General features: G+C 40.2%; 1 protein-coding gene across 9 annotated transcripts in view; it reads right to left on the minus strand.

Moving 5' to 3' along the window:
* LOC146370664 (dedicator of cytokinesis protein 9-like) overlaps window positions 1-27,595 on the minus strand; it is a 74,128-nt gene that overhangs the window by 24,519 nt on the left and 22,014 nt on the right. For 8 of the 9 annotated variants that reach the window (XM_084955018.1, XM_084955020.1, XM_084955019.1 and 5 more), the window contains exons 2-9: window positions 18,406-18,522; window positions 11,155-11,244; window positions 8,984-9,066; window positions 8,039-8,108; window positions 4,721-4,816; window positions 3,976-4,110; window positions 1,135-1,309; window positions 492-544 (exon numbers count right to left, since the gene is read on the minus strand). In XM_084955018.1, coding sequence (XP_084811144.1) covers window positions 492-544; window positions 1,135-1,309; window positions 3,976-4,110; window positions 4,721-4,816; window positions 8,039-8,108; window positions 8,984-9,066; window positions 11,155-11,244; window positions 18,406-18,522 — 819 coding nt within the window. Of the gene's footprint in view, window positions 1-491; window positions 545-1,134; window positions 1,310-3,975; window positions 4,111-4,720; window positions 4,817-8,038; window positions 8,109-8,983; window positions 9,067-11,154; window positions 11,245-18,405; window positions 18,523-22,188; window positions 22,460-27,595 lie in introns of those variants that run through there. The other variant, XM_084955017.1, reaches the window with a different exon arrangement.

The following is a 27,595-nucleotide window of genomic DNA, read 5'->3' on the forward strand; positions in this document are numbered from 1 at the left end:
CCTCACAATAACAGCAAGAAGAGCTTTTAAAAAACAAAACAAAAAAAACACCATAAATACCGGAAAAATATTTGCAGCCTGCAAGTCGTCAGACAGTTTCCCCGTTAAATACCAGAGCGGATTCTATCCTCAAAAATCATCAAAGCTCCTAATGCTTTTCTCCCTGCTGGGTATCTTGGATTGGATATTGCTGACTGTATGCATTCTGTATATATTCTGGGCAAAACGCACTCTTAAAGGAAAAATCATATTAGATATAATCCTGAGAAGGCCAATAGGAGGGAGGGGTCTGTGTTTAATGTCAGGTCGGATGAAAAACAAATGAATCACTGGGAAATTGGCTGTCACCCTCAACATTTAAATCTAAATTTAAGACACGTGTTTGTAGCAAGGATGGTTCCTTCTATGCCTTCTTGCTACTTCAGTGAGGACAGGAGATTAAACTCCATTAGAAGAATGCATGCACATCCAACAGAGAAAGTAGGACCTACCTGAAAGCTGTCCATACTGCCAGAGGAGCTGTCTGACTTTCCAAGATCATCATCTGTCAGAAAATACAAGAAACAATGGGTGTGGGGAAAATATGTAAACCTTAAGAAAAACCACCTAGGGTTGTAAAACCTCTTTAATGTGAAAGTTCGGTAAACAGTAATTCAGCTGTGCAGGAATCACCCGGGACTGAGATGGGGATACTGCAGGTCTCAGTGGCATATTTAAAAGAAAGCTTCCAGATCTTTTCAAGCGCAATAGCGCTTTTATTCTTTCCCCTCTCTCATGCACAGGATGATTAATACAAGTAGAGGAATTAGAAAGATTAGCGGAGTGTTTTATGCAGAGGCATTCAGCCTCTCTGCTTCACGGCTAAGCCTCCTGTGAGACAGGAGGTGAGTATTAAAAGCCTGGGTGGTCTGGTATCACATCTCCACATACTACATGCACACGGCCAGGAAAAAAAAAGTGAGATTAAGTGAGAAGGTCGCCCTTATTAATAACTGACTAAGCATGAAAATTCTCTTCATTAATCTGCACAATTTCACAAAACCTTTTCCCAGAATAAGGAAGCTATCTCGACAGGAATACCAACAAATAAAGACTCCCTTTCATGTGGAAGAATCCGGACAAACGCACACATACCATCGTGAATGTCTCCATTTCTCTTCTCCTGCATGGCGATTTCAAAGCTACTGTGCAAGATTTTATTGAGCGTGTTGATCCATTCCTCCATCTCGGCCTCGCTGTCTGCAGCCAGCAGGTAGGTGCTCTTATCCTGCATCTTAAGCTCGAAAGCAAACCTTCGAACCTTGTTGTTCTGCAGAGACGGCATGGGGGGGGGATAAAAAGGAAGGAAAGAGTTGTAGACAGTGCAGATAAAAACTTATTGAACATTGCAAAACAAGTGTTCAATCATTAGTTATTATTAATCTCTGGCTCTCTTCCACAGTGTGTTTTGTGTCCCGTCTTCCTCGCCTCACCCCCATCTGTCGTAGCAGATGGCTCCCCCTCTTTGAGCCTGACTCTGCTGGAGGTATCTTCCTGTTAAATGGGAGTTTTTCCCTCCCACTGTCACCGAATGCTTGCTCATGAGGGGTCATTTGATTGTTGGGGTTTTCTCTGTATTATGATAGAGTCTCTACCATGTAACATAAACCACCTTGAGACTACTGTTGTGATTTTGAGCTATATAAATAAAAATGTATTAAACTGAATTTAAATTATAACGATAGAAAAATACAAGACGTGTTATTACTGAATAGATTGGATTAGTGGAATCTCATACAGACAGACTGAGTTTAATTTTTCACTTTTAAACATCAAACATCCAGTAGTGAACATAGTGAACATGGCAGAAGGGATGTTTCACCCCCCTCTCTGAAGAGAACACGGCCCCATGAGGCAGTAGATTTTTTTTTTAAGTCAAAGTTTGGTAAACATGTAAGCATCTAAACTCAGATTTAATTTAAATGCTGCAGTGAGCAAATGGGAGGAACGTGAGTTAGGGAGGGACGAAGCATTTACATCTGGATAACAAAGCCCTTCTGCCAGTGATGACCTCAAAACAGCTACGAAGGCTGATGCCACTGCCTCATTTGGGCTTTCGTGTTATTCTATTAAAGCCCATTCAGAACCAATGAGGGCTGACTGAGCTGCAGTTTGTCTATAACTCAGCGACTCTGAGGTCTGATGCTTATTAGGGTACTTTAATAAACGACTCCAGAAGAATTTGTTTTAGAGAAATAGAGGAGCCATTTTATTATTGTCAACAGTCACTGGATTGTGTTATGGTGGTTATCTCTGCAGCTTGCCTGCAATGTAGTGGGAGTGACTGGGAGGGAGAGACAATATCTGCAGACTAGCTGAGTAAACACAGAGAGGGGTGTTTGGGACAGAAATAAAACCAGAGTCCTGATAAAGTGACTTAACCAGTGTCATCACCTGAGGTCGGAGACTCAACTCAGGGAAACTGACTCGACGGTCCTTAAAATTATTCCTACAGCACTGTATCTGTATCCTTACTTTAAAGAGTAAGAAAGAAGAGAGGAGAAAGGAAAACTTTTGGAAAACTGAGTCATAGAACACTTAACATTTTTTAGCTGTTTGTTATTACAAAGAGAGTGCTGGTCAGTTGATATATGACAAATGCAGTGTGTGTGTGACTGTATGTTGGCATCTTTACAAAGTGGAGGACCAGCTTGAGGCTCAGCTTGAAGCCTCTCTAGCATCTCTAAGCTGCAGCGTAAAAAAAAAACTGCAGTTATACTCATGGAGCAACTTCATCTGGGCCAGCTTAAATCATTAAACAAGGAAAAGCAGTTTAGCTTTAATATTCATTAAAGTGGACCTATTGTAGTCATTATTTCTGGTCATACTTGGCCTTGAAGCCCCTCAGTTCATCCAACGTGTGGAAAAAAAACACCCTTTTAGCTCCTCTCTATTTAAGTCTCCACTCACCTAAGCCAGTTTTCTTCTGATTGGCTAACACTCGCGAACAGAAGACCGCAAAATAACCGCAGTACTTAAATCACTCCCGTAAGACACATAAGGAAAAAGGATCAAATTAAATGTTCTTTATCACTGATTTATAATCTGGTCCCATTATATCTCAGCTCTTGAGACCAGTTTGGAGTAGTCCACATCAACAACACTGAGTGTGTTGGATTTGTTGCTGAGCTTTTTAGTTACACAATGATTTTTAAAAAATAGCCTCAAATGGTTTTCCTTTTTAATTACTGAGATTCTGTGTTAAAAATGAGCTCAGAAAGCTGGCAGTGAAGCTGCTGGACTGAGCCAGGAGCTGCAATTATACGAGCAGGGGTCTTTGGTTGAAAACTGGGCGACGTGGAGGTTCAGCAAACCCGAGGAATGGCACAGCCACTATAACCCACACACATCTTGAAGCATTCAAATATCCTGCACACTCCCCTCAGCTTACACTTGAGGTAACCCAGCCAGCTGGGTGCCTCAGAGGTAAAAAACAGGTTCTTTCCATTTGTTGACGCTGTAGATAGATGATAATGCATCCAGTGAGTGTTGGCCTACATTCAGCTGTTAGCACGTGGCATTGATTGTGAGGCTCGGGGAAAGTGCTTAGAATCGAGACCTCAGCATTCACCTTGTTTCAACAGCTGACAGTCAGCAGAAAAACACGACCTTGGGGTAGAGCGAGCTCAGGTTTCATAGAAGTGGAGAAGAGAAGCTCTCACGGGCTCACTTTTCAGCAGTAGCGCGTCACTGTTAGAATAATTTCAGTTCAAATTTCGCCTGTTACAGATAGTGATTCATCCCGAATGCTGAGAAATAAGTTTATACAGAAAACAACTGGAAAGAGGAAATCGTTATAATACCGGTTCATTCTGGGGAAACTGCGTTTTCCCCCAGGGGCCACACTACCACATGTGCAGACAGGGATATCCCGTTTGGCAAAGCATGCAGGTCATCTTGGGTCAATGAGGTTTAGCAATCACTGCCTTAATGTACCTGAATCACACCCATACAGGAGTCCAAGAAAATAGTTCCTTTGGGCTCTTTGGAGATCTTCTCATCCTTGTAGAAGTTTAAGTTATAAGAACCATCTCCAAGTTGAGTCAGGTGGAAATATCTCCTCTTGAATGACTGAAAAAGAAGAAAGACAGGAAATAAGAATTATTTGTATGTCTTACAGCCTGCAAAAAGATAACTAAAACAGGTTAAACTGAACAGCGAGTGGTCATATGAAGGGGAAAAAACATGGAATAGTAAAATGAGGAGAACTTTCCTAAATGTGAAATAAACAACAAAGATGGCGTCATGTAACTTTGATCACGTTTAACTGAAAACGGTTCAAACTGTCTTAAAGCACTGAAAAATACAGCTGAAATCAAGACATGTAAGACTATTCACACTAATTCTTAAACAGTCATAAACCAGAATCCTCTAAAGATACACAGTTTCTATATGTTGACTCTCCAAATTGGCATATTTCTGTCATTTCTCAGAGTATATGGCTTTGTTTTCATCATATCTGGATAATTGGTACTAAATATATAGTGCACTAGTAAGCTTTGCTCATTTGGTTCAAAACATTTTGGGTGCCATGATATAAAACAAAGAAAAGAAACAGACCCCAACATTTGAAAAACTGGAACTAGTAAATGTTAAAAATTTGCACAAAATCGATTACTTGGGTTGAAAAAATAAAAATAAATCATACAGTCTATTAATGTGGTCCTTATTGCCACCTTACCCTCATGGTGACACTGATAGCACTGTTCATGTTTCCTTTATACAGCCAGCCCTGTTTAGTGATTCCACCTTTCTGGGAGCCTAAGGAGGCTGTGTCCTGCAGGAGACAAGGACACAAGATCAGACAATTACATAACACCAGAAGGATAATGCATACATCTTAACCAGCCATATAGATTTAAAATCTAGTCGTTTTCACAGCATATGCACAAATGTGCCAATTCAGGAATTAAATCATTTCACTTTTCTTTTTTTGTGTGTGGTTGAAACAAGCTGCAGTAAATAAACATGGAGACAAAGTGCTCCAAACACACGCACACACGCACACGCATCATGTATACATCTCAAAACAATGTCTGATTTTATCTAAAGAAAAGTTTGTGTGACTTTATTTGGACATTTTTGCGGTGAAGCGGCATACAATAATATGTCACCAATTGCCCCACCCTGCCAAAGCTCTGCCTTGCTGTGCAGAAAGTCTTTGATCTTGTGGTCTGAGATGACACAGATCCCGGCACTATGTAGGACTTTCTCAGTCCAAACAACCAAGGCAGAAGAACATAAAACAAACTATGACTGTTAAACTAAATAAATATATCTCAGCTTTCATAGCAGATCTGTGACACATGGGCCCAGTCATCTCAAACGTTCATGGAGGTTTGTATGAGATCACGCCTTTCACACGATCACCGCTCTCGTGATCTGTAAAAATAAACTAATTAGGGGAATAATGATGAAAGAGGAGATATGGCGGTCAAACTCTATAGTTTGGTCCAGGTGTATATCAGCCTTGCATATCATTTGCAGATACACTTTCCAAATTTGAAAGACTACAATGAGAAGAGCGAATGGGCTTTCAAGATGTTATCATTCGAGTCCGGCTTCTTCTCTCAGCCCAATAAAGCAAAAGGGATTTGCTTTATTGGGCGTTGGCAGGAATTATAATATTTTCAGTGTGGAAGTTTGTGAAGTGAGCTGAAAAGCACCTGGAAAGGTTCAGAGTCCCATTTCCACTAGTCAGTGTCTAGACAACATTTGCAGGTCTGCAGAGAAGCAGAAAAGTCTCTGAGTTTAGGATCTCAGAACTCTCTTTGCCCGAGAAAACTTTGTCAAGGACATGATAAAAAAAAAATCCCAACCAAAAGGCCACACTAAAAATCTACAGTCAGACAAAGTGCAGATAAACCACATTACACAGCTGATATTGAATGTGGTCTCAATGTACGGTTAGAACAGGCACGAAGATTTCTTTCGGGAAATTTACAGGAAGGCTTTATATCCTTTTCTCTCATCTACACGAGGAAATTCCCCATTTAAAAATATTCTGTAGTGCGGGTCGTGAAGGATGAGCCTTTCTATTGTGTTGAAGTCTTTCCCTCCTTTCCCAGATTTTACTCTCTGGGGACTTACACTTCTTTCAATCAAAGCTCCTTTTATTTACAAGGGAAAATACATTGTGCAGCGCTGAGTTCTAGAAATCTTTCTAAAGATCATGTATTGTATTTCAGCTCCTATACTCTCTTGCCTATAGGAGGCACAGTTTGACATATTGTGCAACAAGGGCAGGTCAGGATCTTCATCATACATCCTATGAAGCGGTGTGACCTTAACAATTGTATCTGTAACAGCCCCGCATTATCTTTAAGGCTTTGAAGACTCCCAACAAATCTGAGTGTCTGTCAGGTGACTTATGAGCCTCCTTGTTGTGAATTCCTCCCAATCATTCCAAAGACAACAAGCACTTGTTTAATCTGTACAAGACTGCACACCCACTCTGTCATACATGAATTAGCAGAGGATAAAAAGGTCCAAATGTTGCACTGGAGCCCTTAAATTTCAATGTGAAACAAAATGCATGGTGCACGTGCAACGCTGTAATTACTGTTAACTCACCTATTAGACACAAAAATGCCTTTTATCGCCGTACAATAAAAACATGAAAGGCGTAAGTGGGGATAAGTGAAATTTAACAGTGCACAACATTTTTGAGGGTAAGGTTTATGTCATCAAGAGGAATCAAGAAACTCAATTGTGCGAAAAACTAAAAACTAACATGAACTCTTATTTACAGGAACCGTTCACACCCAAATTAAACGCTGGGATTTTTCCCCCTCTCTCTGGCACGCAGTGCCATTTATCCATCTAGTTTGTTTCCCCTGTCAGTTGCCAAGTTTCACAAGGAATTGAAGAACTATGTTAAATATGATAGAACTAAATGACAACTAAACTCAGCTTTTTCAAAATCATGATCCAGTTAATCAAAAAGTCCACAAACTTTGTTAAGAGCAGTTTCTGAGCTATTTTATCTCTTTTTATTGCAACCTTGTTACTGTGCAGGAGGAAACCTGAATCTATCAGCAGACTTTCACTAGTGGCATTACAAACATTAATGGAGCTCTGTTCTGCACATTGACACACTGGATGTAATTTGGTATCAAACACACGTTTTATTTTTTCATTTTTTTTTAAAGGTACCTTGCTAGTACTGGGTTCGATCCTCTGTTACCTTCAGAGTTGCCTTAATTCTTCATGGGATAGATTCAATAATGTTCCCTGAGAACTAGTCCATGTTTACATGATAGCATCACATGGATGCACATCCATGATGCTCTGTTGGATTGTGATCGTTTGACTGCGGAGGCCGTTTGAATACAGTCAACTCGTTGTCATCTTCAAGAAACTAGTTTGAGAAGATTTGAGCTTTGTGTCATGCTGGAAGCGGCCATCAGAACATGGATATTACGTGTTATATGTGGCAAAATGGATCCATGCTTTTATGTTTCAAATTCTGATCCCACCTTCCAAACGTTGCAGCAGAAACTGAGACTCATCTTATCGGCTTATATTCAGACCCGCCCGTCTGGTACCAACAACTATGCCACCTTAAAAGTCACTTAAGTCACCTTTCTGCTCTTATTCCAAAGCTTGGATTAAACTTCAACAAGTCATTTGGAGCATCTTTACATTCCTAAATGGTCATGTGATGTCATACGATTGGCTGAATAGATATCTGCATTAATGAGCAATTGAACAGGTGTATCTATTAAAGTGGCTAAAACTCCTCATAACAATGTTTGTGCATTATTTATGAATAAAAGAAAAAACATCCATTCATAAATGTTTCTAAGTTTTAAGTGCTGTTTTGGTCTTTTGATGGTTAAATAAGCACGATCAGGGAGAGGTCAAATATACACATTTGATTTTTTCACTTTGAAAGTGTCCCTAAGTTACAGTACGTGAAACTTTAGGCACCCTAGAAACTAAAAATAAGCAATGGGTGTTTCTTCACACCGTCCATATCTGCTGACAAAGAACTCACCTCATCTTTGTCGACATCTTCATCCACTTCAAATACATGGACAGCCAATTTATCAGGCCTGGACACTTTACTGGAAAAACCCAAATACAGTGTAAGTATAATAGCTCAAGGGGAGATATGTCAAGTGAATCTATTCATCACAACAACAAAAGACTGCAGGTTTTCCATACGCACACAGAGCACTATAGACAGCTTACGATGGCTCTTTCATGGCTTTGCTAATCTATCCAGCATGTGTGACTGAAGCGGTTTGGTGAGATCATTCTAATTTTTTTCTTCCCTTTTTTTATAATAAGTCATTTTACATTTTGAGGCTTTCTCAAGAGGAGCACAAACGACTTTTCGGCTCCTCGTGGAAACACAACGCACACACAGCTTGCTGGAAAATGAGCAGGTGCCAAAAGGTGAGAATCACCATCTAAAAATACTGTTAATTTTTTAAACTGGCGACCGACGTCACAATGCATTGTTTCAACTTCCCCAGATTCAGTAAAGTGACAGAACATTTGGCAGCAGTTGTACCAACAAGGTCACTGTCAGCTCATTTTCTAACACACTGGTTATAAAATAAGGATTCTTTACGGGAGAAGCTGGAGGTGATGACACAATCTCTAAACAATGAGGGTGGTTTCCACACTGGTTGCGTTCAGAAATTGCTCAATGCACTAGGAAGAGGAAACAGTCTTTTAAATGTGTGCAACAGTTATTTGTATGCTGTGTTTCCTTCTAATTGAGTCGCGCAAGTTGTCGGACACAGAAAACTAAATAGGCGACAGCTTGCGTGTGTGATCGGGCTAAAAAAAACCAAAACTGTGTGACTGCAGGATTTAGCTTTAAACCGGCTGTATAGCATAGCAGTTCTTATTAACCTCTCATAACAATGTGACGGCACCTCTATAACTACACTGCAGTGCTGAGTCGAGGATTTTTTAACTATAGACTTACTTTGGAAGCTGTCGGAAGTCCCCTGAATAGTCCTCATACTTGTAGTTGACCACATGCCAGTCTGACTTGTAGGTCTTAATGCACTGAGGAGACAACAGAAATTAATTACAGACCACTGTAGCACTGCATTGACACAGTGAGGTAGCAATTCAGGGCTATGTGAAGGCTGGAACTGGGTGTCATTCAGTCACCTCTAAATGTGTTTCCATTTTCTCATCTCAACATGCTACATGAAGCTAATACACCACTAGGATCATCACTTTGATAAAGCTGAAGAAACTGTCGAACCATCTGATGAGAATTTGAGGCTTAGGATGTGAGTCCGTTTAATCAGAATTGCTGGTGAGATGGTTAACAGATTTAGAAAGTCATTTAGAAAGCCCTGCCCTGCTCTTACTTAGTTCAGTGCTGCACGATTTCAGTAGCTTAGTGACAAATAGATGCTTCACAAAGATGTTTGACAGTGACTTCTTTTCAAATCCTTATGACCTAAAAGTCTTTTATAAGTTCCAGTAGACAACTCACTAGCATACACATTAGGACAATATTTAATATTTTCAACCATTAAAGCTTCTCCTTGAGATAAAAAAAGGAGGAGTGTATGCACGGTGACTCTGCCACAATCCAACGTCCACCAACACAAATTGGGAGTGTTTCGCTGTCCTCCTTTCCTTGGATAGAAAACATCTGTTCATTGTTAGAGTCAGTCACAAGTGCAGCTCCCTGGTATCTGTTCTACAGAAACTCACGCCATTTACAAGAACTGCTCCTGCAGGGAGATGAAATGCAACCTGATCAGGAGGCGAATCGGAAACAGAGAGGCTCTCACTGGGCTAATCTCCACAGCTGTCCTGGTGATGTCACACAGTGCTTAACCAGGTGTCAGTATCTTGACTTCAGACAAGGCGCTCTAAATGCTGACCTTTGACCCGGAGGGAGAACTGTCGGTTTTCAGCTGGTGTGTGGCTCAAAAAGCTCTGCTAGAGCTGGATGATTATGATTCATCGTTTTAATCAGCACCAACTGTGAGTTACTGATAAGTATATTTTTAATTAATCCTGCACTACATCAATAAAATGTCACATCTGGTGAACTTCCTGTGATTTTATTTGCTTTTTGCCCTTCTGGACTTTCAAGATGCCACAGCTGACCAAAACCAGGCTGAACCACTCAACAGCAAGACATGATCAAGGCTCAGCACTGACAGTAATAACTAATGACAGGGAACAAACAGAAGCTTGATAAATTATCAAATTAGTTGAACTTAATTTCCGTGTATTGTACCATGAATAGATTTTACTGAGAAAAAAAGGGCACAAATAGTCCCGATGCTTCCAATGATGATCTATAACGAGGCTCCTTGATGACTTCCTGATGCGCTATGACTTGCAACATTCATAATTGCTAATATTAGGTAATATATTTGGTAATGAGCCAAATTAGCATTACTGTAGCATAGCTCTGTGGTTTATGACTGATATAATTGACCAAGTTCTTACTAGCCTGAAGCGCTGACGCCGTTTTCAAACGTCTATCATGAAAAAGATACATATACAATCATATTAAGTGTACTTACTTACTTTGTGCATAATAGAAACATTTGTTTTGCAAATGAACTTTGGTGTGCTTTACATGTCTTTTGGACCATTACTGTCAACAGGTATGAAAGCAATCTCTCTCAATATAATATACTAGCATATATCCATGGTACAGTACTGTTTTTAGTCTGTTTGTTAATGGTTGCAAAGCTTCATAATCTGTTATCATAATATGTGAGACATAATTCAAGTTTTGTGGATATAAACGGGTCATTTTAGTCTTTTTTCAGGTGGTTGCTAGGTAACATAATGATGTCATCATGTCTGATATAAATAAGAGCCTTCAGGGGCCTGAGATGTCCTTGTGTGCCAATTTTCGTTGCTCAACTTTTGATTGTGTAAGAGTTTGGATGGAAACAGAAAGAGATTTCATGTATTATCATGTAAGATGATTTAATTGGCTCTACTTGGTCTTAGAGTCTATTCCACTATTAAATGTTGTCAGTGGTTCAGTTTTTTGGGATTATTACCCCCAATTATTTCCAATATTTGGATTCAATTATTTCACTGTGTCTTCCTGCAGGCTCTCTGTGAGTGAAAGTCCTTCAAAAAATATCTTAAAAATCAGCCCACCTCTTGGACGAACAGACTCTGGGCCTCCCTCTCTGCATTTTCAGGCACTGTGGGGTACAGGGTTCTCCCTTGTCTCCTCAAAGTTGAAATCTGCGAAAACAAAGAAAATGTTTAAATCGTCAGAAGAAACGTAACTATGAGATTACATCAGACCACAAAGGATGACCAAAACTGAAACTGAAAAAAAGTGTGCTTTCACTTGAAATGGTGTTGTGAAATGACCACAGGTTATCTGGGGTTCAAAGCGTGCAAGTAAGTCAGAGACACAGTGGGATGCCTGCCCACATCATCTGACTTTTAGGCCTACTGATGGATGTGTTTAAGCCTTTCGCTAATGACTAACAGGTTGACTCTGCAGACAGGCAACACAGTAGCAAAAATAATCAAGACCCTGTAGTGTAATTAAAGTAAAAAGCCTTTTAATTTTATTTAAGCAAGACCAACACAGCCGCTTCTATTGATCACTAAGGATGCAAATTCTAGTGCTCGACAAACATCAGCATGCCAAAACGCTCAAAACCACAGCGCCAACAGGTTGATTAATGTGACTTTCATGTCACTAGATCCTTGGCAGAGATGTAAAAATGATTTTAATAACCTGTGGAGATGTAATAAAGCAGTAGTCAATCGACTATTGTGTGTAACAACTATGTAACTTTACATTAATTCACACTGATTAGAACAAGCATTCTTTTTGTTTTTGCTCTTGCGAAGCATCGGTGGAGTTAATCCACAAAAGCTCGCTCTGAGCCAGGAAAAAACCTGCTTTGGAGCAAGCAGTGTTGGATATGACTGAGGTTTCCAAAAATGAGTTTCCCAGTTGTTATAAGAATCTGAAGCTGGAGTCCTGGGTATACAGTATTCACGTTGGTTTACTGTATGATTTCTCCAAAAGTTGATTCTGTTCATCTGGACGTAGCGTCGTCCGCTACGTCCAGATGAACAGAATCAACTTCTGGAGATTTACTTTCTTGGATGATTGAGAATGCGTCAAGATACTGTATGCTTTCTTTTTAGTAGCTTTACGGCCTTCAAAGAATATGCACCTCAAAGATCTGAAATCAGATTCATCTGATTTCATTAAAATGAAGCTACACAATGTGATAATCAGTCAAATGTGGTGTTTTGCAGTTACGGGATAAAAGAAGTTGTTTCACAAAAGCTTGTTTTTCTAGATATCTGGAATGACCCCAAGACAAATACTAAAACTGCTGTCTTTGCCTCCCCTGTTGCCCTCTATAAACTTGCATGTGGTGTTAGATCCAGTCCTTACTGTGTTAATGTCAACAAATTCCCCAGCTCTTAATTGTGAACCTTAAGTCTCCCTTTTCCTGTCTGCTACCCATGTTTCCTGCAGGGGAGATAATGATCTTTGCACTGAAAGCAGCAGAAATAAACAGGCATGGACGCAAGAGGCAACCAGGAAGTGGGCAAAAAGAAGCATTTAATTGGACTACAAGTTGCCACAGAGAGTTGTCAGATCCTCTGGTTTAAAATTCCCCAAATTGTTATGGGAGACGGCCAAGTTCAATAAGACCCCATCAATATTTTATCTAAACTATCAATCTTCTTTATCCAAGCTGAGCTGGAGACAAGAACTTGACCACTTCCCAACAGCTCCGACAGACTGAAAAACAAGCAAAGCAGTGCTTTGAGCTTGTGCAAATATGAGCTTGCCTTCATGTACGGCAGGTAAAATATTTACTTAGCAAGCTGATGAACTGTACTTAACTAACACTCACTAGTAGTAAATACTAAATTATGCCAATGCTGACAGTTATGTCATTAGTTATGCAAATATTTGGTATAGACTGCGTATAATGATTGATGGACAGCAAGTCTGAAAAGTGACACCAGTCCAGTAAAGCCTTAAACCTGAATCTTTTCTAATGGCCAGTGGTAGCCAAACCTCCTTGTTGCTCACTTTACTTGGATTTTATACCGGCCCATTGGAAAGAAGACCCTACCTCTCACTGGACTTTCATTCTGTTTAAAGTCCCCTTCAATACAACATGATGTTCATTAGATACATTTAGGAACAAATGCAACCTGTAGCCAAATTCCTCCACAGAAATGAGGAATTTGGCTGCAAATTCCTCCACTCAGGATACTGTTCATTCCGTGGAATGGTTGACAGAGAATATCATATCGAACACTGGTGTTACCATAACCTTAGGGACACGGCAAAGTAAAGAAACAAGAACAATGCTCTGATCTGCAGATTTCACAGTGAAGGGGGGGCCTTAGACAAAGTGCATATATCAAATTGAGGAGAAAGGAAGACTCCTATTCTGCTAATCTTGGACAAATTTCTCCAGGAACCTCACACAGAGAGACCAACCCAACCCTCCCTCCACTTTGCCAGCAGTATCTTGATCAAAAGCAGATGGAGCTGATATAAACATCGCCTACCAGAAGAACGGCTCATGACTTTTGATGAGCCAGAGGGAATAAGATAAGGTAGAGACTTGATAGAGGTTTCCAATACCGGGAAACAGACAAAAACTGGATTTATACAAAAATAACTCAGAGATAGAGGAGGTCTTTCTGCCTCGACTCATGACCTGTATACTTAGAAGTGTCTTTACGCAGACTGAGATTTTTACATAACACTCACTGGTCATACACTGACACAACTCCCCCAAAACACTGAAAGCTGATTACAACCATGCCTGAACAAGAGTCTGAACAGGCAGAAACAGATGTTAAGATCAGTCACTGAGCCTCCCGTGTTTTTTTTTAACCCCCCCTCAGTCAGAATCACCTGTCAGCCCCTGACAACGTACTGTTTGTGTGTGAAGCTGGCATGTTATGCTCATAGCAGCAGGCTAAACGTGGATATGCATGAGAAGTCAGAGTCAAGGCTGTCTTGCCGTCACCAAGCACCCAGCTGCCAGTCCTTACAAACCGTAACAACCGCTTCTCTATCCAGAGTCAATTCCAAAGTTAGAAACACCAAGCAGACCTGCTGCTTTCATTTATATTCTAATCATTAAAACGGTGGCTATACACACCAGTGACAAGGAATTATTTAAAGGTTATTTTCCCCAGATAGACCCAAGTCCCCATTAACATCCAAACAGCAACTTTGGCAGGTTTGTGGGAAGACTGATCTCACATGCGAAGATCAACCCATGTAACTTAAATCAAGTTCTGTTTGAGCATTTGAAAAAACAGATTATTTCTAAAAGTGTTCATATATGGTTGCAATGATTCTCCAAATCCACAGGTTGGGTCATAACTAAATCTTTAGCCAATGACTTTTAACTATTTTAATAGTGATTAGTAAGAAGTTTATGACAGCATGATGACGTAACCATGACTGGATCATCACCTAAAAATAAAAATGTGTTATTCTGATGTATTTCCAGTTCACGCTTCATTTAAGCAATCATGTTAAGCAGGGCATTCATTACATCACTAAAATACCATTAATCATCCTGTATGTCACGATCTGAGGAGGCAGACCGTGCGGTGGTGTGTGTGGTGGACCCAGGTGCGAACACACGAGAGTAGACTGGAGTAAACTTAACTGAAAGCGAGCCTTTATTGTGGCTGGTGACAAGGAGTGCAGACAAGGCAGAAACGCAGTGACAAACTAAACTATGACTAAACTGGGAAAGTAAAACTAGGAAAAACTATGAAGACACAGGAAACCATAACTATGAATACTAAGACTGGCTGTGACAACATGGAGGGTGGGAACACAGACGACGCGACACAGACTACATGAAACACAGAGACTAAATACACATGAGGGATGATCAGGGGAAGTGGCCACACATGGGAGCACAGCTGACACACATGAACCTAACGACAGGAGAGGTGAAACTAAATACACTGACATTGAATACAGACTTTCAAAGTAAAACAGGAAACATGGAGATTAGACATGACGTGAACTAAACATAACCACGCAGACATGACGCATGAACCAGGGAGACTTAGTACAGGGGGAGACAACAAGACTAAACAGCAATCTAGAAATTAACTAGGTGAACTAAGCTAAGGCACAAATAAATACAAAAGATACATAAACTCAAACACTGGGTCGCTCGACCCAGGACCATGACACTGTATTTGCAATCTTGCTTAAAAAAAAAGAAATACATCAAAAAAAAAACATGCTATTCATAAAGACTCAAGTTAAAATGTATTTCACCACAAAGCTCAGTAAAGAAACCTTTAAGATCCCTGCAGTTGGCAATTACACATCATTTACAGAGAATGCCTCCTTGCTTTGACAAAAAATACATTAAAAATAAAAATAATTCTGAGCATGTATTGGTGTTAAAAAGCCGTACTCATTATGCTAATGACTTGAAATGTCACAGTCATTTGGGGCATTTTGCACCAACATCTGAAGGAAGAAAGAGCCATTAAAGGCTGAAGGGATTTATAGATGCACTAAAAACTGACTATGGGAGGCTTATGTTTCACAGTGAAGGTGGCAAAGAGAGCTGGGCATCAAATATTTTGCCCTCAAATTTTGTGATTTCGCCTATGTCTTAGGTAAGGACTCATGATTTGATTAAGATTTGGTGGAGCAGAGAAAATCTCCATCCAACTGTCAGGAAACTCCTAAGTGACCAGGAGTTCAGCACTCACACTTGGTACACAGTATACCTACTACATCTCTGCCCATTAGTTTTTATTTATTATGGATATTATGAATTAACATGTTGCCTAGCAACCATCTACTAGACGTTTACAGACTTTGAGTGTCATGAGCCGGTCCGTTTCATGCAACACGTGGACAGCAATGCAGGCGAACAGTCACGCTCACATTCACAGCCAAATGCTAACACATTTCTTCCACTAATATGTCACTAGCTTGGAAAGATTTCACTGTGATTTGAAGCACAAGGTTCACCAAAGTAAACAGTGGTTGAATGGACACTAGAATGTCTGGACAACAAACCCTGTCGAATTAACAACACTTAACCCAACTGAACGTGGATATTAAAAGGAATCCAAACAAAGAAAAGTGGACAAATCTAAAACTCTACCGTGTTCAGAGCCAGCCACAAATCAGCAGCCTCGGTATCAGCAAAGGACCAAAGCAGTTACAAGGAAAAGTACGGAGACAAGTGAAAAAGAAAAAAAGGGATGATGTCCTCTTATCTGCTAAACAAACAAACAAACAAACAAAAAAGCAAGGTACCGGCCAATTAAACTGCAATCCTAGTATCTCGAGCTAAAATGGGCCATTTTTACCATTTATGCACTAATAACAACTTAGAAAAGTGTTGTATAATTTTCATTACATTACTACCTAATTCATATCCACATTCAATTCAATTTAAACAGCACCAAATCGCAGCAACAGTTACCTCAAGGCGCTTTATATTGTAAGGTAGACCCAACAGTAATGCATACATAGAAAAACCCAACAATCGTATGACCCCCTATGAGCAAGCACTTTGGCGACAGTGGGAAGGAAGAACTCTCTTTTAACAGGAAGAAACCTCCGGCCGAACCAGGCTCAGGGAGGGGCGGCCCTCTGCCCCCTTTTCCCAGTCAGTCACAAGACAACCTGGGACTGAGATACAACAACAACAACAAACTTTATTTATATAGCACATTTAAAAACCAGTGGTGTACCAAAGTGCTTAACATGCTAGAGGGTAAGATGAAGTAACAGGAAAGGATGAGGGTTATGGCAAGGTACCAAAACGTGCTAACAGGTTGAATGGCATTAAAACACACGAAGGCAAAAGAATTGCATATAAAATCATAAAAGAAGGATAAGTGTAGAGGATAAAACAGTCAAAAAATAAATAAATAAATAAATAAAACTGAAATTGAACAAAACTGAGTTTATATCACTGATGTGTCCCCGCACAACAATCCCAGTTTATTGTGTGGCCCGTTATCTGGCAACCACCTAACAACAGACTAAAATGACATTTACAGTGAAGAAGACCCACAAAAATCCCCCAGTTTTTATACTCTTAAAGGGATTGGACAATGGATGGTATAAATCTTATATTTATTCATATAAACAAGAACTACCATATTTTTCTCTTTACTTTTCTCAGTGTGATTAACTATATCAGTTTGCCAACAGCATGAACAGACCCAGTAATACTGTAGCATAGGTGTGTACTGGTATCAGAAACACATGAAATGTTTCTGATACCAGCATGTATCAGAAACATGTATCAGCATGTTTGTCTTTTATTCTCACTGCATCAATTCGGTGGTATAGTGTTGATAATAAAGGACCAACTCCACTAGCATAAAATTAGAGCCAATTCCTGATGTAATGCCAAAACATTCCAAAATTTTCCAGGTGAAACTTGTACTTTGCAGTTCCCGTTACAGGAGAGGATGTTGACACAAATAGATTTCTGACTGTAACTCTTTGGATCAGAGCAATCTGAATGACCCGTACATCCTGAGGAATACACATACCATTTACAACTCCAATAAATAATAACTGTATTCTTCAACCAATGTGGGAATTCAGACAAAAGATGTTAAAGTCATTAGACAAACCCAAAAAAAGACTTCCCTTACTGGAGTGGTGTTATATTAAAGGCCCAGACTCTATAAAGCTTTGACAGCAATGTGAGACAAAGTGGTAGGGTTAGATCTGAGGATATACTAACATCCTTCAAAGAAGTCTCATTTCCTGAAGTACCAGCTCTGGGCCAGATCTCCATTTTAGATTTTCCAGCCGCAGCGTGGAAAGTGTGAGGGACGCACATCCTGCACGGTGTGGCTGGAGATAACACTTACTCTGTCACAACATGGGACACAGAATGAGCCAATTAAACAGATGGCCCCTGACCCATCTCTTGCTGCAGCAGAGGAGGATATAAACAAAAGGAAAGCCTTTGTCAGTGGCTACACCCATCATCACAATAGTGGCCGCGCCTGGGCCAAAGGAAAAACCACTTCAAACAAACACGAAAAAGAAAACACGCAAGTGGACGAGTAAATATTAATATTGTATAGATACCAGTAAATGTAACGAGCTCTTGTGTTTAGCAGCAATACACAGGAGGACAGTTTAACTCCTGTCTGCCTGACTTTGCACCAGAAGTGTATAGCAACAACGGAAACCAGAGCACTAAAGATGCACACCACCATTTGCTGTGGAACATTTTTCCATAGCTTCATAGCTGCTCCTCAGCAATTTAACCCCAGAGCCACATTTACTACAGTAAGACTCACCATCTATACTTCTGCAAACATAGATGGCGAGTCTGCTGAAAAATGTGCATGAAAAGTTTAGACACTCACCTCAAAGTCCTCAAGGGGGAACTGCAGCATGTCTCTGAGGACATCGCTAAGGATCTGCGTCTTCCTCTGCACCAGCACATTTTCATAATCGAGCGGCTCGATCACCTTTGGTTTTACCTACAAAACACATAAACACACAGTTGTGGATTAAACTACAAAACTAAAGCAAGTAACATGAAGGCACAGAAGAAGCTATCTGTGACGTTATTGGATGGATTCAGAAGAGAGATCAAGGAAACGAGTAACAATATGCAAACAATCAGGCATAATAAGATTACTGTTGGCATGCCAACCCCTCAGCATTGGAGAGTAAAAACCCATTAGCTCCTTTCAGTTTTCAGACCTTCATCACTTTCTCATCAACTAAATGAAACTTGACGACAGGCATAAATTGGTTTCAAAGGACATATAAATTTATTATTGCGTTTGTAGAGATGTAGAGATCAGATATAGGAGCAAACTTCTGAATAAAAACTGCCCATTTTTAGCACAGAATATTTAAAAAAAAAAAGACGTCCATGCACAAGTGCATTCGGTGCGAGCAAAGAAACTGCCTTTCAAACAAAGGCAGTTTGGTGTGTGGTTAACCTATGTGATGATGCTTACACTTACATAGTGGGGGATCTTGATGAATAAGCAACAAAATAAAAAACAAAGCTGGTAAACCATAACTAACAGGAATGCACTTTAAATAAGCATGTGCAGGAGAAGAGATCACAGTCAACAGACTTGGATTTATCCAGCCGTGTGACAGGGCACAATAGGACATGTTTTCTGTTAGATGCACAGTGACAAGTCAATCAGGGCTCCATCTGCCCAGAGAAAGTGCATCTGCTTCAAGGATAAGGAGGGTCTCAATGAGCTCAACTCTTTACGATGGCACACATCATACTACACTCCATCTGGACAACATACAGGACATTGTAATTTTTGAATATGACATAAAGCAATGAGGGTCTTTAACTAGAAATCAGTCTACAAATGTTTTGTTTTGTAGTTAGTTTTAAAGAGCAGATTTTTTGGTTTATTGTCATAGTTCCTGCTGAAGCAGGTTAGAGTGCTGACCCACTCTACACCCCCAAGGAGAAAGCCTATAAGTCGCAGGAGGATGCAGTGGCCACCGGACAGAACGCAAGCTGTCAACGCTTTTATCTGTTGGGATGGGAGGATAAATCTAACAACGAGCAAAGTGAAAAACAAGCAGTGACAGATCAGCAGACTTCAGGACTGAGCGACAGCACTGCTCACTCATTCCTCCCACATCTGGGACTGATAATGTTAGCATGATCTCAGATGGGGGAGTCATGCATGTAGACCTGCCTGAATCTATGCTGCTATGTAGTAACCTTTGTTAATAACAGAGTAGAGCGAGGACAGAGGGGGCAGGACCTTGTATCAGTTTCAAGGACAGGGAGGGAATAGGAGAGCAGAGATGGTGCCACCATGTCTGTCAGCTGAAGCAGGTTGTGACATACCAGACAACTTCTTCTCCACGTTTTATTTAAACACAAATATACAATTATCTGCAGTTGAACTTCAATAAACTGTGCTCCCCTTAGAACAGAAAAAAACTGATGGATGGAGAGACTTCTAGATGTAAGCCAGGAAAGAATTTATGGAAAGATAAGATAAATACGTGTATGTCTTACTTAATCCGACGCCTAAAATCTCCATATCTCCACAAACAATCTGAGAGCCTCTAGAAGATACTGAAGTCTTAAGAATGTTAGGCAAACACACCTATACTATCATTATTAAGCAATGACCTGGGAAAAAAACCCAAAACACAATGAATCAGGTTTGACTAAACCAAACACCTGCAATGGATACTCTGGAGCAGAGGGGGTCATTCTACTTTATAGGCAATAAATGGCCTGATCTGATCTTACATGAGTAAAATCAATATACAATAAGCTATTTAATAGCAAAACAAACTAAAATTTCCCTTTTTTTAAGTGAAAATGGAACATAAGCACATTCTGACAGTGTTTATATACGATGAGCAATCTTAGAAAACAAATGATGAGCAGGCAAGAGACGTAAATCCAATTTTAACAGTGTGATCATGGTAAAAAAGAAAAAAGAAAAAAGTACACTCTCTTTCAAGTCTGAGGTTTTACCATGTCACCATGTTAGTCTTTGTTTTTGGTTTTTGCTAAATAAAGCCAAACCTTGTGACAAACTAAAGATACCCTTAGTGCTTCAACATGAAATAACAAGGTCAGTAGCAGCCAGGTGCTGCTGCTCAAATGCACTCCATTGTCAGCAAGTGAGAGCACCTCTATAAAAGCAGAAGTTTGGGCAGTTTGCTGATTTGAACCATTTCGATGTGTTAACACAAGGAAAAAAAATCAAGGTGTTGCAGTCAAAGTCAAAGACCTCAAGCCAAATAAAATGCTGGCTGTACCTTAAGCAAGCTGTGCAAAAACAAATACCTGTAGACCTCAATGTATTGAAGCAATGCTGTGGAGAAATATTTTTCAATTTCCATGTGCCACTCCTATCACAGTGATGTCATCACCACACCAGGACTGTTTGTCAGGGAAGTTCTGCCATAAGTTTGAGACTTTTGGAATGGAGGGTTTAAGCTAGCAATCTGAGGCTGAAAGATGCCATAAAAAAACCAAATATATACTAGAAATAACCTAATGAAGCCTCTGCTGTATGGTCAAAACCAAGCTAGTAAAGATGTGGTAGTAACTACATTTAAATAAAGTATGTGCTGAAAGATTTGACCCCGTTTTAGTGATGGTGCCCCTTTTCTCACCAGTAATGGATATCTGAACCCACTCAAGTGCTGCTGATTCCCTCCAAACTCCTCTGGGTGCCTCCACATTGCTTTGTCAGTGACCCAAAGTGGTCAACCACACAGTGCACTCAGCACTGAGCGCAAAAGCTCTGTCATTCTCTCAACCCACAGTGCTGACCAGAGTCGATACATAGCCCCAAATTCACACTGTCTTATTGTCAAATTAGTCCTTTAAGAAGGTATTTGAAATCACCTGTTGAACAAATGCCTTCAAGACTAACGGTAAAGTTTCACTGTCAATCAGAAAATACTGAAGCTCCAGTTATATTTCTTGGTTGTCTACACACCCAAGCAGAAACGTGCAGACGTTATATTCATATTCAACAGCTGTAAACTCAAGTCAGCAAACAGGCGAGCCAACCCTATAAGAACAGAAAGCAGACGCCCATGAAGCCATCCCTTCCACTCCCTCTCTACAGCGATTGGGCAGCTGTTTATCTGCATCTCCCACTCCTCCACATCACTGCACCCTCACGCAGCCTGAAACAATGGTGCTGCGTAGTGCCTCTCAATCTTGTCACTGACTGTTTGGTTGACTCTGCAGAGGGCCTGACCACTGGACACCTTCGTTAAAGGGCAGGAAATGATCACTGTCGCGGTCGCTGACTTTTGCGCCAAATAAAACATTTTACGAGCCAAAGCAATCTTTGAGAATAAAGTCGGGGGACCTGCGATGTATTCGCCCAGGTAGTAAAGTGCTAATAAAGTTCAACCTTCCCCCGTGCTGGTGCTAACACTGCAAATTTGAAATGTGAGCTGGCAGCACTGTTTCTATGAAAGGAGGCGAGAGAGTGAACCAGCACAAACGCTCACATGACACCTGCTTTTGGCACTTTATGGCTGAGGTTAACCTTTACACGACTTACTTTCTTGAGGATCAGAGCAAATTTGAGACATCAGTACTGATTTGATTTTTTTTTTTAATGTAAACCAAAAAGTCTCACATCTCTATGTGAATTACTTGAATGACTTACCACCACCTGTGGCACTGGCTCTACCTCAGGCTCAGCTGCAACCAACCTCTTGTACTGCTGTGGACTCTCAATGACCAGCTCCTTTTTTGGAGTTTTACTAGCCCTTCCTTGCATTGTCAACACTTGTGGTAAGATATTTCCAAGCCAGATCCCAAAGAGAAGTCGCAAGCCAGCATATCAGGTAGAGAAAAATCTTTGTACTGGAAAAAGTTTGTATATCTCCCTTTTCAGTCCCTAGCTCACTCCAAGCTACGGCTGCTCTGACTGAAAGCAGTGGACTCACACCCAGGCTGAGGAGATGGCCCCTCCTACACTCAGCTGTGCAGCCTGGGGGAGTTAGACACCCTCTCACCCACACACACACACACACACACACACACACACACACACACACAATGAAGCTATATGACCCCACACTATCCACCTGCACAGCAACAAAGGGTTAAGAAAAGAAAAGATACACATTCCTCAAGAATTACAGTGTGGTCAGGCACAATCCACGCCTTATGTGGGACAGCTGAAATAAGAGCTGGGTTCAAATTCATCAAAAGCCCAGAGTGAGTGACACAACAATGAGGCACTTTAGTGGCACATTAATAATAAGCATGATCAAGTTTTCTTTTGAAAGGTTAAAGATGAGCTTCCAGGCTGAACCCAAACCCTTAAGATTGTAGCAGGACTCCAGAAGCAACATTTACAAATCTTTGCCACCTTTTTGAAGATGTAAGACTGAGCAGGACATGAATCAGCTGTATCAGCCAATATGACAGAGTTATTAGTCACTTAAATGTTCTTTTTTTTTTTTTTTTTTGCCCTCCTGCTTCCAGTACATGACTACAGCTGAGACAGTAGCTGTAATCACAGATGACAGATTAGGTCCAGCTTCTGTCTCCCTGCTTGTTGATGCAACTGCTTAAGGGGGATTCCAGCATGAAGCAGCCCCTCTCAACCCACCCAGGAGTGGGCTCCACCTACAGATTCCTCTGGTGGGCCACCGCAGGAGTGGATGCTATGGTTTCACGCCTGCGCCTCAGTTTAAAGAGAAAGAGAGAGAGCAGCTGCTTCCTTCAAAGGGTTACATGGGACACACTTGTGTAGGTAATTCGATTTAAATCAATAACAGGATATTAAACAGGCAAGTTTATTGCTATAACTTATCCTTATGAAATTAAAGCTGATTGCACCATGCCCATTTAAGGCAATCAGCTTTCCACAGGTAGCTGAAATGATGGCTGGTGAAAATGGGTGAAGAGGTGTTAATATTTTTTTCATATTAACACAAACTGAGAGAATTTATTAAGAACAAATAAATAAAAATCAATCAATTAAATATTTTAAGCAAAAATAGTGGTATAAGCCTAAACACTGCTGAAATGCCATTTTTCTATTGCCTAAAAAAGGTCTTATTTATTTACAATGAATATCTTAAAGTTCTGAACTTTAGGAAGACAAAAGGCGCGAAGATGTTATGGGGATTTCCTTCAGTGCTTTCGAACTACACTTGGGCAATTCTTGCTTGTCACGTGTCCGAGAATAGTATGGTGCAGTATAAGTATATAACTGCTGGGTAAAAGTTTCCCTTTACTTTGACCTTAGCCCTAACTAACCATTACCTAAACAACCTGAGGGTAGCTCTCTGGTAATACTGAAAGAAAAAAAAAAAAAAAGACACCAGATGACTGGTGTCTTTGTGCTGCATATTGATTGAATGTTTGGCCAGAATAATGAGAGTTGACAGAGAAGCTCTTTATGCAGGACCTGATATGAGCTTCACTTTAACATATATCCCGATTCCTATACAAATTAAATATTGTGCATATAGGTGGAAGGTACTTTCCAGAAAACTTGCATCAGGAACTTTCCCATTGAGCTGCATGTTTAACTGAGTCTTTACCATAAGCAGAGAATCAGTTGAGATGCTCTCTACAGTTGATCCTGACCAATATATTGACCCTCACTGATATAGTCAGATAATATTATCTAGATTTCTAATAGCTAATAGTTAATTTAAAAAAAAAAAAAAGGTAAAGAAGAGGTGGGAGAAACACCAGTCAAACATGTTGAATGAGTGTTGATGTCCTGTTGCTCAGCAACAGGTGCACAGAACGCCGCAAACAAATGATATTGAAATGCATTTATGTTTCATGTGTTTGAAAGAAAAAGAAAGTATTGGTGAATATATTGGATTTTTTTAATTACCAAATATTGGTATTGATTTTGGTATCGATGCAAGCTCTGCTCTGCAGTATAGTTTACCCCTCAGTCTTCCAACTGCAGTCCTGGAGCCAGTAAAAGTCTTTACTGTATCACATTCTTCGATTTATACTGTGTCCATCTACAGCTTTACTCATTTACAGTTTAGTACATGAGTAAATCGAGTAAACTCAAATGTTAGCACACATTTGTATGACTATACGTCCCGCGTATAGTAAGAGTAATGCAGTAGATGCTCGACTTTTTGAATCCTCCTAGATATCTCAGCAATATAACTTATTGAGGACATGCTGGCGTGGCACAGCACTCACATTTTTTGGCTTGGTGCTTAAATCAAATTCCGTGGAAACGATTACAAACATATTTCTTTGGGGCAAGCTGGCACTGGGTCTAAGCAGGAAGGCCCGCTGAGGCCTTTTTAGTAGCAGAACAAACACTGAAGTTGCCAGAAGAACACTCAAAGGATATTTTGGGAAGTGTATTCTGATCAAATACAATTTCATATGCCCTCCTGTGAGTGCGAATAAACTGACGGCATAAATGTACAAAAAGAAGATGGTTTGTTGACGACTCACACTTTGTTGCTGTACCTGTGGACCTGAAATGAATGCTCAGGAATAAAAAAAATCTAACTAAAAAAAAAGTAAACAAATCGGAGCTGTGGGCCGTGTTGGAAACAGTCAGGGAAAATGTCCTCTTATTCTCTATGAGGGTTTTCTCTTGTTTTCTGGAAACGCTTAGAAATTTCGTTTGGTTTCGCTTTGCGTCATTATCAAACCATCTCATGACAGAACTGGGAGGCAAGACAGACAAAATGAATTTGAAGTCCAATATGGCACTTAATCTTGACCTAAATGATGTAATCCACTTATGTATCATTACACATCGAATAAATTATATTTTATTACAATGTTTTTGCATGATACGATTAACAATGGAAGTTGTAAAATAGTATATTCAAGGATCTGGACAATCATCAGATGTCCATCCTGGGCTTCAGTTTTTCTCTTTGTCTGGTAATAAAAGAAAGAAAAGGGAGGAAATGACTAATATTAGAATAGGTTAAAATATTAAGCAATTACCCACATATATCAAGCTGTGATCCCCACCCTGGACGTGACTATGACTGGACTTCTCGGTTGCGTAACAAAGGTTTGATGCAAGCAGCGTCTGAGCTAAAGCAAAACAGGGCGTAACCTGGAATGTAATGTAGCAAAAACACAGCGCTCCACTACAGCGGCAGCTCAAGCACCCACCCCTCTCTGCTCTGTTTTCGGTCACTTCTCCACACGGTCCTGTACTGTTGACTAAACCAGAGGTAATAAAGATGCTGTACTGTGTATGTAGTCTCTGTTAATAACATCACGGCAGTAGGGTGTGGGAAACAATGGTATTGAAAATAACAGGATGCAATCACGAGTCAAAGAGTCTGCAGCAGAGCTAGAAAATAAAAAAGTCTCACTTTACATTACAGGAATGCGCTCGGTAATAATGCAGCTATTAGAGACAGAGAGCAAAATTGCTTTATTGATGAACGAGCCTTAAATGTAACTAACAGTATTGAATACGAATAAAGCTGCTTTTACATCTCTGGGAAAATCAAACTACTGTTGCCAGAATGCCTTTAAAGCACATGAGCCTGAGTGCTGCAGACAATGTATCCCATGTATCAGTCACCAAGTGAGCAACATAAACACTGAACACATGCACTGGTGGTGCGAGGAATGATGCAAGTAAGGCTGACATGTCTCGAAAGTAGGAAGCAATCACTAAGAAAAACAGATGTGGTGTTGTTGTTTTCCTGTACATGCATCAAACACCAAAACTACAAAGAGACTGATCGTAGCGTTTGCCCAGTGTGGTCAGGAGGGGTGTGATGGGTGAACATAATGTGTGGGTAAATATCAAAGAGAAGTCAAGGGATTGAATCTATTTAACTGACTTAATCTGAACAACTTCTGGGTGATGTCATGCAGGCTCTGTTTGGTATTTTAACTCCTTAACACAAGGAATGTATAAACATGTACCCATTTGGCAAAGGTCATCGCAGATCTTATGTTGGGAGTGGGAGTCCCAAAACAGATGTGGACAAAAGGTACTATCATCTTTCACCAGTTTTTCTTTTTCCATCACTTCAAGTGCTTCTGTTACTGAGTGAGTCAACCACATGACAGCAAGGCTTTCTCAAAAACAACAAGACAAAAAAAAAAAATTACCATTGCGCAGGAGCCCACACATGATCTCAAATCTGCGACTTTTCTTTGAAGGGGAACGATACGAGAGCTTTCACGAGGAAGGAAAAGGCTGAGCTGTTGTAATCAGCGAGTGAATCAACAAAGCGGTAAATGGGCAATGTCTCCAGACATTAAACGGCTCACGGACAGCTTCCCATAGTCAGCTTCGTCTAGGATTGTCTGCAACTAGCTGAATGCACGCTTGGCTTAACATCTATGTTTAAAATGCCCAGAAGTGATAACCTGCTGCAATCAGAAGGAATTAAAAGGGCAAACATAATGGCTTGTGTCTTTTTATAACCGGGCTTAATGGATTAAAAAGGTGCAAACAGTTCCCAAAGCAGCACACATCCTGCCCAGTTTTAGACATTTTTGTATGAAGATAATAATAAAGCCAAGGCTCATATGAAAACTAAGAAGGGAGTAAAAGGTTACGACTGCTACGGTACACTTTTTAAAGTAATCCAAACAAAAAGCTTGCCTGGTTTGTGTTTTCTCTACAGCAAATAAAGCGATGAAATCAAAGGGAAATGAAAACTTAAAAGAAATTCAAACTGTTCTAAAGAGTTCAAAAGAATTGCAAACCTTTAAACTTTTCCTTTTGCTTCAATTGTCAAAACAAAACAGGTATGATAGCTGTCAATACCTGTCACCTGTTCATTGTGTTTTTCAGCTTCTTAGAATGTCATTCATCAAGTTGGGGGAATGATGATTTAGCTGTTTGCTAATAATAGCAGTAAGCGTAGCTTTAGTAGTGATATATTTAACATTACTGAACTGGTTGGTGTGGTTTTAAGAATTTTGCTTCTGCTAGGTAGTTTTTGTCAGTTTCAGTTCCACTCTGGACTGAACCATATCCCTCGCACATTTTAACTATCGATTATAAGCCCGTGGATGCTGACAGAGGATTAACTGCCCCCGTTTGGGTGATAAGACCATTCCAGAGCCAAGAGAAGCAA

The sequence above is a fragment of the Perissodus microlepis genome, chromosome 16, assembly GCF_051167445.1.
Source record: "Perissodus microlepis isolate ML-2025 ecotype Zambia chromosome 16, ASM5116744v1, whole genome shotgun sequence".
NCBI classification, from domain to species: Eukaryota; Metazoa; Chordata; class Actinopteri; order Cichliformes; family Cichlidae; genus Perissodus; species Perissodus microlepis.